The following is a 14,845-nucleotide window of genomic DNA, read 5'->3' on the forward strand; positions in this document are numbered from 1 at the left end:
ACTGCAGAGGGCCTGGGTTCGATCCCTGGTCGGGGAACTAAGATCCCGCCAGCCACGCTGTGCAGCCAAAAAAAAAATTCATTAAAAAAAGATATCTTTGAAGTGAAGTCAGCAGGACTCGGTGTTCGGCTGGGGTCGAAGGAAAGAGGACTCAGTGACGGCTCCTGAGCTGCTCGTTCGCAGAAGGGGAGTGGAGGGCTCGAGAGGAAACCAGGTGCGGTGGGAGAGGGCGCCTGGGGAGGGTTGCGTCTGAGGTGCCTGTGGAACAATCTAGCAGGTGTCCAGCCAGCAGTTAGATGCGCCATCGGAGGCTCAGGGAGACTGCAGAGATGTGAGCAGGCGGGTGCAGCCAGGAGGTGAGAGAGGCGTTCAGGGAACAAAGGTAGAGGGAGCAGTGACCGTCACCAGGGGCCCAGGCCCAGGGGCCGCAGAGGAAGAGGAGCCACGACGGGGCCTCAGAAGAACGATGGGTCCATCCGGGCCCGCAGAGCGCAGTGCCCAGGGGCGGACAAGGACGGACCGTAAAGGGCCTTGCGTTGGTCTGTGGGGACCACCACAGCAAGTCCACAGACTGCGCGACTCAGACAACAGAGACGTTTCCTCTCAGTGTCCTGGAGGCTGAGGTCCAAGGTCAGGGTTTGGCAGGGCTGTTTTCCGCTGAGGCCTCTCTCCTGGGCTGCAGACGGCCATCTCCTCCCTGTGACCTCACGTGGTTGTCCTCTGTGTGTGTCCCCACCTCTCCTTATAAGGACTCCACTCGTACACGATTGGGGCCCAGCCCCATGACTTCATTTTATCTTAATCACCTCCTTAAAGGCTGTCTTCAAATACACTCGTGTTCTGAGGTGCGAGGGTTAGGACTTCAACATAGGAATTTATTTGGGGGGGGGCGCGGATGCAGTTCAGCCCATAACAGGCTACTGGACTGGCAATTAGGAGGCAGCTCAGGGGCTCAACATGCACCCCGGGAGGGGCTGGGGAGGAGCCCGGCTGCAGAGAGGGGAGGTAAATGGGCAGCCTGGGGGATGGAGCACCAGGGTCAAGGCTGGGGGGAGATGGCGCACAGTAAAGTCCGCAGGGAAATGTGGCCGGAGGGAGGGAGGGAGGGAGCGAAAGGTCAGGGCCACAGGGTCACCGTGTGTGGAGCAGGTGGGCTGGGTGGGAGCACTCCAGTGGATAGACTCAGGCTCCGAGACAAGGGCCCAGAGGCCCCCAGAAACGCAGACCCTGGTCACCCTCACTCCCGCCTCTCATGTGACCAAGAGAAAGGCTGGCGCCTGGGAGGAGCACCACAGGACTCCGTCACTGTGATTTAACAGAAGTTTTGATTTTGTGCCTGAAAAGATTATCCTCTCCTTAGCCTCAAGATCTTTTCTAAATTAAAAAAAAAAAAGTTTTCTTTCCGCGTATATGACATTGCCAGAGTCATTAGATTCATTGAGAAGGAAGTAGAAGGGCGGTGGCCGGGGGCTGGGGGAGGAGGGCGTGTGTGGTTTAATGGGGACAGAATTCCAGTTTTGCGAGAAGAAAAAAGTTCTGGACGTGGATGGTGGTGACGTGTGCACAGCAGTGTGAATGTACCTAAGGCCACTGAACTGGGCACCTGAAACTGGTTAAGATGGAAAGTTTTATGTTGTGTATTTTACCACAATGTAAATAAATAAATATTTTTAAAAGACTTCTATAGAGTTTGTTTTCCTCCTTGACACACATATTTGAATATCAGGGACAAAATGTCTCCAGCGCTCGATGAGCAAAATGTTTCTTAAAATGCACGTGGCAGGGACTTGGTGGCGCCCAGTCTAGGAGGCGAGAGAAGCCTGCAGGGAGGGTGGAGGGGTTTGCAGTCAGTGAAGCGGTTCTTTCCAACAAAACATTCGATTCAGCTGCCTTTCATTGGGCACCTGTTATTGCCAGGCATGGAGGGAGGGAGGAGGTTTGTTTGTATTATTTGCATTTCTCGTGCTTTGCTTTTTCACAAATGGTACCTTGGCCCCTGGGGGACAGCTGAGTGTCTGGGAGGCTCCACTTTGGGGTGCTGCCCTGATCTCTGATACAGTCAGGCCCTTCTCCCCCATATCCTCATCTCAGAGGTCCCAGTGCCCTTCAAGCCTGAAGACAAAAGACAGGAACCTACTGGCGGCAGCCACTGGAATTCCAGAAAACTCTGAATGAAAACAGCAGTTGCAAAATGGAATGGCTTTGCACACTGCGGCTGATTCTTCACCGGTGGTCTTGGGTTTGGGCAGGAAAACTCAGAAATCTGCTGCTCGAGGATCCAAAGGGAGCATCAGAAAACAATGGGGAAGCTCTGCCCCAGCCCCTGAAGCCTCAGGGCCCTACTTGGCTGTGACCGAGGAAGCTCAGGCCCCAGAGCAGCAAAAGCAGTGGCTGGGGTAGCCCTGGCTTCAGCTGAACTTGGCTGACCGGCATCCTGGGCTGGACGGGTGCTCTTGGCTCTGGGGTCCCAGGGAGTCGAGGCTTCCTCTCAGGCACACCAGAAACGACTGCGTTATTTCTCAGGCAGGTCAGCAGACTGTTGTGAGTGCCAGGTCTCCGATGGAGTGGATTTTGGATGCAAATCAAATATTTAAATGGATGTTTTCCCTCTCTGGCTGGGCCCTCACAGCTGGTCCTGTGCCTTGTTTTTACATGAAATTCAGCCTCCTTTAAATATGCATTTCTTTCCTCCTGAAAGTGCCTGAGGCAGGAAGGTAGCTGCTTTGAAAGGCCCCAGAGAAGGGGGAGCAGCCCCCAACCCCGCGGCTGAAAGTGAGCTCATGCAGGAACAATTCTTGTCCTGCCGGCTTCGCTTCGGTCTACGCTGTTGGTCACACAGGCCTTGGGTTCAGGCCAAGTGGCAACTAGCTGTCTGCTGTCTCTAGGGAAGGAGGAGGCGGACAAATCAACCCCCTTCGGCCCCTCTGTCAGTTTCCTAGGCTAAAGGACAGCAAGGAGGTGCCCACGACCTTCCCCAAGTGCTGGGAAGTCTCCATCGTGGTGAAAACAGACACTCTGCTTCCTCTTGAAAAACAGCATCTTGTGAAAGAAATTTTTACCCATAAACCCACCTCAGATATGTTAGGTATTTCAGGTGGCTCGCCTTCCGCCCTCTGCTTTACCTACAGAGGGTCGAGAAACGTGAAGCTGCTTTCTCCACAGCCTGTCCTGGCATCTGGGCCTGCACCACGAGTGTCTGTTCCGGCCAGTTGCTGCCAACACCATGGACAAGTGGCCGATGGAAGTGTATCCCCGGGCAGGTGTAGATTCGTCCACTTCCGTCCCACGGATCCCAGGAGCCCAATGGCCAAAGCCCAGCCCTGAAAGAGCAGGTGGGACTCTCACCTTCTGGGATGGCATCCAAGAAGGGCCCAGTGGTCCTCTCGCTCCCACCATCCCGGCTGCTCCCCTATTGCCCCGCTGAGGACTGGAGACCCCTCCCACGATGGGCCTGGCCAGACGACCCTTCGAGGGGCTCTGATCCCGGAGCTCTGACCCCCAACACGCTCCTTTCTCCACCATCCTCCTGCCCACTGTGCTTCCCTCGGGAGTGGGAAGCAGAGATCTGCGGCCACTGGGTCTCTGCTTCATTTATTGCCAGGGAAGGGCCCCCCCCCGTTTTGTTTTGTTTTTTTTTACACCATCACACTGGAGTATCGACTACCCGGCGTGCGTGGTGTCCGCTGTGAGCTAAGGACCAAGCCCCGCGCTCGGCCGCTGCCCGGGGTCTGTCTCACTGACACCGAGGCTGGTTCCTGGGAGTCAGGAAGGCAGCACAATGTGCCTCCCGGGCCGGTGAGGACGAGGGCCTGGGGCCTGCGGCCTGGGGGTGACAGGTAAGGAGAAGCTCTGTCAATGCACAGACTTGCTGAACCGGGACCCCATTCCTGTCCCTACGCATGGGGTCGCTGGGAACCAGGTGAGCGATGCCCGCAGGTAAACCGCTGTGATTTAATCTCCCTCACTGCAGGCACTGGTCAGAATTCGGTCCTTAGATATCACACGCAGACCCGCACGACGTAGAGAAGAAAACTCCAGGACACTCAGCAGCCCCGAAGCCAAGCCTCTCCAGGCTGGGAGCACTCCACGCTCAGTGGGTTCGCCCTTTAAAACCTGAGGGGCTGTGGGAGGCGAAGGACAGCTGTTGTTCAGTGGGTACAGAGCTTCCGTTTTGCAAGATGAAGACTTCCTGGAGATGTGCGGCCCAGCAATGTGAGCGTAGCTGACGTAACTGAACTGTACACTTAAAAACGGTTAAGAAGGTAGATTTTATGCTGTTTTTTTGCCACAATTTTAAATTATTTTTTTAAAGATCCGAGGGGCTGCAGCCCAGCTTGTAGGATCGGGGCTGACAGTCACTGCTCCATCTTTCTGTCCTTGTCGGGGGAACCACAGTTCAGAGTTGGCCTCTCTCAGAAATCCATGGCCCGCTGTATCCAGGTTTTGGAATCACATCCCGGTCTTTTGCCCGAGAGCAAGTGAACCACGCAGTAGGAGCATTTAAGAATGACCTCCACCTCTTTCCCTGAAACCACTGCTCACCAAGTGACCACCAGGTGCCTCCCCCTCAGCCCCTCTTAGGACTGAGGCCCACAGCTTTGCCGGCCCCCAAGCCTCAGGGTCCTTCCCCACTGTTAGTCTGCGTGGACCAAAACAAAGCACCACCAGACGGAGTGGCTTAATCCACAGAATTTATGTGCTCACAGTTCTGGAGCCTGGAAGTCCAAGATCAAGCTGTCACAGGGCTGGTTTCTCCAAGGCCTCTCTCCTTGACTTGTAGACGGCCGTCTCCTGTGTCCTCACAGGGTCTTCCCTCTGTGTATGTCAGTCCTAATTTCCCTTTTCAACGAGGACACCAGTTACACTGGCTTTAGGTCCCACCCACGTGACATCATTTTACCTAATCACCTCTCTAAAGGCCTAATCTCCAAGCACGTTCACCTTCTGAGGTGCGGGTGGTGGTAGTGGAGTTGACGAGTTAGGACTTCAACATGTGAAATTTGGGAGACGCCCTTTGGCCCATAACGACCACCTCCCTCCAGCGACCTCCTGACACCCCCGAACGTGGCTTCCTTTTCACTGACCTTGAACCCCACGGGGCACCTCTGAACTTTAGGAAGACTTCCAGAGGCAACCTGATGGGATTTTGAGGGGCCCAGTCCTGACCAGCCCAGGGCGCCCAGATGAAGGGCACTTACCCGACACTTCCCTTCCAAATAAAGTTTCAAAAGGCACCGATAATTCTTCTGGTCAGAAGTCTTAGAGGGCCAGGAGTTTCCATCTGGGATGATGAAAGAGTTCGCGGATCAGTGGTGGTGGTCACACAACAGCCCCCTTGTACGGAATACCACTGAGCTGGACGCCTATCGCTGGTTAAGCTGGTACATTTTATGCTGCGTATATTTTATATGTAGTTGTTCTTTTTTCAAATTTTTTTGGCCGCACTACATGGCATGTGGGATCTTAGTTCCCTGACCAGGGATCAAACGCTGGCCCCCTGCAGTGGAAACGCGGAGTCTTAACCACTGGACTGCCAGGGAAGTCCCCTTTTATATGTTGTTGTTAAAAACAGTGTTAGAGATGCAGAAGGGTAAAGACCAGGCCCACTAGTCTAACACATCAGCAAGAAATTAGCCAAAGGCTGCAGACTTTTGCGGCCATGAACTTCCTCCTCAACTTAATTGCAATTCACTTAAAAAAACTCTTTACTCCTCCCTGCGAGCCTTCAGGCGGCCTGTGTTGTTGATTCCTCAGCTCCCCAGTGCGTGTTCAGCACGGGGGGCGGGGGGGATGGGGAGGAACAAGGTATGCTCTGACCTGATCTGCTGAGAAACAGGTGTGCGACCTGGGCCAGGTGACTGCACCTCCTCACCTGTAAAGCAGAGACAATAACACCTATTGCTAAGGTTCTGTGATTATTACACGAGCTATCAAGTGTGTTAATAAGTTAACTCTCACTAGACTACAACACCTTGAAAGCAGGGAATATTAAATTAATAAATGAATTAGCCAACTACTGATCAGTTTAACAGCCTAAACATCACTGCTCAAAATTTCAAAACTTATATGCGAAGGGCTGTAAACGCAACATGAAACGCTAATTGGTAAGCTTTGCTATTAGCCTGAAGGGGAAAGAAGGATGCTTTTCAGGCAAAAAAAAAAAAAAAAAAAAAAAGCATCCCATCATGCCTGTAGTCCAGCTGTTACTGATGACCCCCACCCCAGTGAACCCCAGCTCTCAAGATCCATGTCCTTGTAAAGCTTCCCACATTGACTCAGGGCTTGGCCATGAGACCAACTCTGGCCCATGGGCGGTTAGCAAGTGAAGTTTTCGTAAGCACTTTCACAATGGGGCTTGTCTTCTTTTTTTTTTTTTTTTTTTTTCTGTACGTGGGCCTCTCACTGTCGTGGCCTCTCCCGTTGCGGAGCACGGGCTCCGGCCGCGCAGGCTCAGCGGCTCACGGGCCCAGCCGCTCCGCGGCACGTGGGATCTTCCCGGACCGGGGCACGAACCCGTGTCCCCTGCATCGGCAGGTGGACTCCCAACCACTGCGCCACCAGGAAAGCCCGGGGCTTGTCTTTTTGGAACGTTCCTTCTTAAAGCCCAGTCACCTTGCTGTGAGGAAACCCAAGCAGCCACATGAGAGGTCCATGTAGGAGAGAACTGAGGTGTCCAGCTAACAGTGCCAGTTGGCCTCCAGCACTGACAGCCGGCCATGGCAGTGAGCCCATGTTGGACCTTCCAGCCAACTCACCATCAGGGGAGACAAGACCTCCTGATCAACTGGCAGTGTCATGAGAAATACTAAATTACTGTTGTTATAAGCCACTAGGTTTGAGGGAGATTTGTGACCTCACAATGGATAACTGAAGCAGTTCCTTTGTGTCCTCCCAATCTCAAACATGAATAAGGGAATTTGTTTAAAATCTCCAGCTACACAAACGTAATTTGCGATTTTGATTTCACTGCTTACTTAGCTATCTGGCCTAGGGAAGATTTCTCTAGGCTTATCAGCAAAACGTGAGTAACACCTGCTGTAAGAGTCTTCAGTGGGCCAGACAGAGAAAACAAACTATGGTTACCAAAGGGGAAATCGGGGAGGGATAAATTAGGAGTTTGGGATTAACATATACACACTACTATATATAAAATAGGTAACCAGCAAGGACCTACTGTACAGCACAGGGAACTATATTCAATTTTTTGTAATAACCGACAAGGGGAAAGAATCTGAAAAATAGATATATATGTATAACTGAATCACTGTGCTGTACACCTGAAACCAACACAACATTGTAAATCCACTATACTTCAATTTTAAAAAAAAGGTCTTTAGCGGGCATTTGCTGATGGAACGCATACAGAATGCTTAGCCTGCCTGAACACACGATTAGTGCTTAGTGAATGTCAGCTATTATTATGAAATCAAATATACTGGCTGGTACTTTTATTCTGAGAACTTCAGAATGGACTCAAAATGAAACAGGGGCAAAGTTTACCAGCTGAGACACAGAGACAAGTTGGGGAAGCTCAGTAGGCGTTATATGCCCACAACTTTTCGCTCAGGAACAAAGACATTGAGCCCTGTTAGAGGCTAAAAGAAACATGACAAATTCTGGCTGCTTGTGAAGCCGAAAGATTGCCCTACATTCTCAAGCCTCCCAGACTTATCTGGGTCCCTCACCCGGAAGACTGTCAGGCAGTTTGGCCTAAAAGCCGAGAGACTCACTAAGATTTACAGAACGTGATACCTGGAGGCTGGCAATTGTTATCTGAAATAAGACCCAGATGTGAGCGCTTCATCAGTAAAAGGAAAGGGCTCCAACTTACCTCATTAGTTGAGGGAAACAAAGAAAGTCTCCAGGAATTGTACCTTTTTCTGTGCCTGTTGTTTTCTCAGAAGGAGCTCACAGATGCTAAGACTGATAGCTCCGATTTCCAGACCCCGAATTTCTGACCATTTATACCTTCTCACTGAGGCCGTACCTGCTAACGGCGCTCAGGTGATGGTGACGGATTTCGACAGCTTCTGGCACTCAGCGGCTGATACAGATAGAGAAAGAAGGAAATCCAGTCTCACCCCAAGTCCAACCACTTTTCCCCCCCGAGTCTTCCCCGTCCTAAACTAAGGAGAGTCAGTCCGTTGCAGTAATGCACGAACCACTGTTCACAAATGGGGCACGGGCTATATTTACGAAAACGGTTGTTTCTATAAAGCAGTGCATTCTCCTGAGAAGAGTTTTCCTTTCAACACTGGAGGAAAATGGCTCGTAGCAAGATCTTTCCAAAGACAGCTGGTGTCCTGCCAGGCAGTGGCTTCACAAACTGTTCAGCTGGGGCCCAGCAGGTGAGGGGGTGAAGGAGAGTAGCCCCAAGCCCAGGAAGTCCCCTGCAGGCTTTCCTCCCCGGAAGGTCCCGGCTGATCTTCAGGATGCTCATCCAGCCCCATCAGCTGTCATAGTTACCATGTCAGCTTGAGCCAAGAGCTGGTCCAGGCAGAGACAGCTGTCCTCCTGAAGTGTCTCTTTCTCAAAAGGAGAAAACCTGTCATCAACCTGTTCTGCTCTCACAGCCCCCATTGTTGCCGAGTCCAAGATACGGAGAGGCGAGCTGCTGAGGCGAGAAAGAGCGACTTCATCTGGAAAGCCAACAGACTGAGAAGGTGGTGGCCGTGTGCCCCAAAGATCCATCTTGCCTGAGTTAGAACGCAGGCTTTTATATTAAAAGGGGACGGAGCAAAGCCAAGCATTTCCTGGCTCCCATCGGCCTCTAGAGGGGAGGTGTTCATTTCTTCCTCCCAGCAGTCCTTCACAGGTGGGCCTGGGCAGGATGTTTCCTGTGAGCTAAACAAAGGTATGTTAGCTTAATGCTCATGACCCGGGAGGCAGGGTTCCCAGAGATGGGCCATGGTGCATAAACTAAGCTTATAGGCAGCATCCCCTTTGGTGATTAACTTGTAGCAAAAGCAACAGAATACAAAGGTTAAAGAAACAGACCCAATATGGAGTCAGATTTGTTCTTCCCTGTTCAGCACCAGTAACCACTGAGTGGAAACCAGGGGCTCGACAACAGACCAAAGTAACTCACGATGGAGTGTGACGTGCCAACTTGACTGCATCATGGGGTATCCAGATATTATGGCTAAACGTTATTTCTGGGGGTGTCTGGGAAGGGGTTTCTGGATGAGATTAGCACTTGAATCAGCAGACTCAGTAAAGCAGATTAACCTCCTCAGTGTGGGTGGGCCTCATCCGCTCCTTGAGGGCCTGAACAGAACAAAAAGGCCGAGAAAGGAACGATTCTACTCTCTCGGCCTGACTGCTGACCTAGGACATGGGTCTTCTGCCCTTGGATGGGACTCGCACCATTGGCTCTCCTGGTCCCCAGGGCTTCCGACTTGGACGGAACTACATCAGCGGTTCTCCCGGGTCTACGGCTCACAGACGGCAGCTGTTGCAGGACTTCTCCTCCACCATTGCATGAGCCAATTCATCATGATAAATGCAGATGGTCCCCCCGGGGTTCGACTTAGGATTTTTCAACTTTACGACGGTGTGAAAGTGATACACATTCAGTAGAAACCTTGATCTTTGCACCTTGATCTTTTCCAGGGCTAGCGATGTGTACACAGTAAGATATTCTCTTGTGATGCTGGGCTGCTCCCAGGCAGCCATGCCACAACCAGGATGAACAACTGATACACTGACAACCATTCTCTACCCAGACACTCTGTTTCACTTTCAGCACAGTATTTAATTAATTACATGAGATATTCAACATTGTATTATACAATAGGCTTTGTGTTAGATAATGTTGCCTGACTGTAGGCTAATGTCAGTGTCCTGAGCATGTTTAAGGTAGGCTAGGCTAAGCTATGAGGTTTGGCAGGTTAGGTGTATTAAATGCATTCTCGACTTAAAATAATTTCAAATTGTAATGGGTTTATCAGGATGTAACACTATCATAAGTCAAGGAAGATCTGTATTTACAATATATATTAATATACATATACACAATATATTATATATAATATGCAGCATAATTATCTTCATTATATATAATAAATGTGCAAATATTTATATAATACTATGTATTCATATATTTCATATTGATATAAATACTATGTGTGTGTGTGCGTGTGCGTGTGTATATATATATATATCCTATTAGTTCTGTCTCTGGAGAATCCAGGGAGCTTTGTGATGAAAATGGCACGTGGGTTTCGAGGCAGCCTACCAGAAGGAGGAAAAAAACTCCAAGCTTGGGCAACAGGAAAACAAGACAAATATTCTTCAATTATAAGAGATGAAAATAATCATCTTCGATCTCTGGTCACTTCTTTAGAAATGTGTGGGTCACACTTGGCTTCCTGCTAAGTAATTTAGTTTGATTTATTACGATGAATATAGCAGTAACTTTGCACCCAAGGAATAAAACTTTCCCCTAATCTGGATTCTGAAGAATATGCTTGCAGTGGTCTTTCTGGTCCCCAAGTCCCAGTAAATTACACAAAAAGAATTTGAGCACAATCTTAGCTCCTTAAAAGGGAGGGTTCTGGCATAGCTTTTTTGGTCGGTTGCTGTGTTACCGTTTCCCCTGCTTCAAACTTAAGAAAACTGCCTTGGTAATTTGTAGGTCTTTCTTTTTTTCCAGAAACCTCTTGAGACTTGTTCCCTAAAGATCCACAAGTCTGTTTTCCTATTCACATAAATTCCTCAACTCAGTCTTCTACAACCCCTCTTGTATACCAGATTTTTATTTTTTAATTTTATACGGAAAATAGTTGAACATGGTATTAACCGGCAGGTATAGTTTGAAAAAAAACTAGTCAACCCCGGATTACTCCAAAGGATTAACAGCAATAAATCTTATTTCCAACGTCAATTGGCACCTCCTCAATTAAGTCCGTTATTACGAAATTTCCTCGCAGTTGGCATGCACCCTTACAGATCACGAGGGGGACACACTGAAAAACACCTCCTGGCTTCCTACTTGGGCTGGGTTTACATCATGTTGAGGGAGAAAGAATGGGGCAGCTGGAGGCTTCTGGTGCTGTGTTGTCAAGTTCCAAGACAGCCCTTGGAGGCTACTCTAGGTCCTTTGTAGTTCTGCAAAAATTTTAGAATCAGCTTGTCAACTTATGTACACACACAGAAAGTAGCCTGCTGGGACTATATTGAATCTACATTGAATCTGTATTTTGGAATGACATTTTTTGAAATAAACTTATTTGTTTTATTTTACTTTTATTTTTGGCTGTGTTGGGTCTTTGTTGCTGCGTGCAGGCTTTCTCTAGTTGTGGCGAGCGGGGGCTACTCTTCTTTGTGGTGTGCGGGCTTCTCATCGCGATGGTTTGTTGCAGAGCACGGGCTCTAGGTGCGTGGGCTTCAGTAGTTGTGGCACACGGGCTCATTAGTTGTGGCTCGTGAGCTCTAGAGCACAGGCTCAGTAGTTGTGGCTCGCGGGCTCTAGAGCACAGGCTCAGTAGTTGCGGCACACAGGCTCTAGAGCGCAGGCTCAGTAGTTGTGGTGCATGGGCTTAGTTGCTCATGTGGGATCTTCCTGGACCAGGGCTCGAACCCGTGTCCCCTGCATTGGCAGGCAGATTCTTAACCCCTGCACCACCAGGGAAGTCCTGGAATGGCATCTTAACAATACTGAGTCTTCTGACCCATGAACAAAGTATATACCCCAGGTTATTTAGGTCTTCTTTAATTGATCATAGCAATATTTAAGTTTTCAGTGTACATGTCTTTCACATTTTTTGTCATTTATTCCTACCTAGTATTTTTATGCTATTGTAAATGATTTTTAACTTCACTAATTGTTCATATATAGAAATATAATTGATTTTTGTACACTGCTTTGTATCCTGCAACTTTGATAAACTCATTAGTTCTAATATCTTGTTTACAGATTCCACTGAATTTTCTACATAGATCATGTCATCTGTGAAAAAAGGACAATTTTATTTTTTTCTTTCCAATCTGAATGTTCTGTTTCTTGCCTGACTGCAGCCTAGAATCTCCAGTACAATGATGAACAGAGACATCCCTGATTTCTTCCTGATGTTAGGGGAAAAGTATTCAGCCCTTCACAATTAAGTCTGATATCAGCTGTAGGGCTTTTGCAGATATCTTTTAATCAGATTGGGGAAGTCCCCTTTATTCCCAGTTTGCCAGAGTTTTTAACAGGACTAGATGGTGGATTTTGTCAAATACGTTTCTAGTATTGATTGAAATGATTATGTGAATGTTAAATCAACCTTGCATTCCCAGGATAAATCCCATGGCCATATTACCTTTTTATTACATCATAGGTTTCAATTTACTAAAACTTTTGCTTAGTTTTTGCACCTATGTTCATGAGGAATGTTTGTTTTGTAGTGTTTTCTTTCCTTGCAATGTGTTTGCCCAGCCAGGATGCCTCAGTAATTTTGCTACCAGGGTAATGCTGACCCCATAGAATGAGTGGCAGTATTTGTGTAGAATTGGTATTATTTCTTCAAATGTTTGGTAAAACTCACCACTGAAGCCATCCCATTGGGGTTATAAGGTTTTACCTCTTTTTTTTTTCTTTGCGGTACGTGGGCCTCTCACTGCTGTGGCCTCTCCCGTTGCGGAGCACAGGCTCTGGACACGCAGGCCCAGCGGCCATGGCTCACGGGCCCAGCCGCTCTGCGGCATGTGGGATCTTCCCGGCCCGGGGCACGAACCCGTGTCCCCTGCATCAGCAGGCGGACTCCCAAACACTGTGCCACCAGGGAAGCCCCTACCTGTTTCTTCTTGAGTGAGCTCTGGTAATTTGTGTCTTTCAAGGAATTTGTCAACTTCACCTATGTTCTTGAATTTATTGGTATAAAGGTGTTCCTATTATTTTAACATCTGTGGGATCTTCAGTCATGTTACCTCTCCCATTCCTTATATTGGTAATTGGTCTCTTTTTCCCCTCACCAATCTGGCTGGAGATTTATCAATTTTATTGATTTTCCCAAAGAACAAGCTTTTGGATGAATTTTTCTCTATTTTATTTCATTGGTTACCACTTCGATCTTTATTATTCCTTTTCTTCTGCTGCCTTTGGATTTAATTTGCTCTTCTTTTACTGTTTCTTAAAGTGGAAACTGAGGTCACTGATTTGAGACCTGTTTTCCTTTCTAATACAGGCATTTAAAGCTACAAGTTTCCCTCTAAGTACTGCTTTAGCAAGAACCCACAAATTCTAGTTTTTTAAAAAAAATTCATCTCAAATTACTTTCTAATTTCTCTTTAGATTTGTTCTTTGACTTGTGAGTTATTTTGTTTCCAAATACTTGGGGATTTTCAAGGATCTTTCTGTTACTGATTTCTAATTTAATTCCATGTGGCCAAATAAATTATTTAGCTTTTGAGAATTATTATTCTGCAGCTCATTGAAACATTTTAAAAAATGGTTCTTGATAGGTCTTCCAGAAATTTAAGTAGTTTTCAGTTGGTCCTTATCAGCCATATTGCTGGGGAAAAAAAAATGCTTCCAACTTTTTTTTTTTTACTTTTATTTTTTGGCCACACTGTGTGGCATGTGGGATCTTAGTTCCCCGACCAGGGATCGAACCCATGCCCCCCTGCGGTGGAAGCACGAGTCCTAACCACTATACCGCCAGGGAAGTCACTTTTTTTAAAAAATTGAAGTATAGTTGGTTTATGATGTCATGTCAGTTTCAGGTGGACAGCGCAGTGATTCGGTTTTACATATATACACACACATGTATGTTTGTCAGATTCTTTTCCCTTATAGGTTACTGCAAAATTCAACTTGTTCTTTATGAATATATAGTATCCAAATATCCCTCCTGGCCCAGAAGCAGGAGAGTGAGCACACACTCAGGAACCAGCTGATCTGAGATCAGGTCTCGAATCCACAAGCAGGTGACTTCAGTGGCCGAGGTACACTCTGTTCCCTCACAGGACTGACGTGAGAATTATATGAGGTAGCAGATGAACAGCACTAAAGCAGGGACTGGCTCTGTAAGTATGATGTTAAGGGTTTCTTGTTATTATGATGTGAAAAACTCACAATCACAGCACACATCTTACCCAGTGGTCCCATAACCCCCGGTCCCTGGCCACCGTGGCCCACGTTACCACGCAGCAGCCCACACCTGGGCTCAAAGTGACAGGGAGAAATCGACTATGAGCTTCCACCTGACGGCAAGCCTGTCACAGGACAGGCCCGAGTCCAGAGCAGATGCTAACAGATGCTGATCTGAGAAGTGTCATCGTCACCCAAGTCTGAGTGAACACACAGTCCTTATACCGCCGAGCAATACGGAAAACGAGCATAAACATAAACAAACATGACTTGAAACTCTGTGCTTGTTATGGTGGACAGTCATCATTTGCCCCAACAGCCAACTGAAGCCAGTAGTCCTGATTACTAAAAACCACAAAGTTGTATAAATGTTCTCCTCCTTTTCGAAAACCGTGTTCATTTTCTCTCCAGGAAACAGGGCTGTCTGCAAAGCCTTGAACCGACAACGTCACCCACGGGGCCAACTTTGGTTCATCAAAGTAGCGACTGAAAAAGACAGACACTTCTTAACAAACAGGAAGGGTTAGGAACGGTCCCATTTATTGTTTTTACTTATTCAGGATAAGTGGTATTTCTGATGCTCCCATGAAGCTTTTTTTTTTTTTTTTCTTTTTGCGGTATGTGGGCCTCTCACTGTTGTGGCCTCTCCCGTTGCGGAGCACAGGCTCCGGACGCGCAGGCCCAGCGGCCATGGCTCACGGGCCCAGCCGCTCCGCGGCATATGGGATCCTCCCAGACCGGGGCACGAACCCGTATCCCCTGCATCGGCAGGCG

General features: G+C 48.2%; 1 protein-coding gene across 3 annotated transcripts in view; it reads right to left on the reverse strand.

Moving 5' to 3' along the window:
* Positions 1 to 14,012: 14,012 nt before the first annotated feature.
* Positions 14,013 to 14,845, reverse strand: part of RPP40 (ribonuclease P/MRP subunit p40) — a 47,062-nt gene continuing 46,229 nt past the window's right edge. For all 3 annotated transcript variants that reach the window (XM_060109698.1, XM_060109699.1, XM_060109697.1), the window contains one exon: positions 14,013 to 14,557. In XM_060109698.1, the coding sequence (XP_059965681.1) occupies positions 14,359 to 14,557 (199 nt within the window). In that variant the 3' untranslated portion in view covers positions 14,013 to 14,358. The remainder of the gene's footprint in view (positions 14,558 to 14,845) is intronic.

This window comes from Mesoplodon densirostris, chromosome 10 (genome assembly GCF_025265405.1).
Source record: "Mesoplodon densirostris isolate mMesDen1 chromosome 10, mMesDen1 primary haplotype, whole genome shotgun sequence".
Classification (NCBI taxonomy): domain Eukaryota; kingdom Metazoa; phylum Chordata; class Mammalia; order Artiodactyla; family Ziphiidae; genus Mesoplodon; species Mesoplodon densirostris.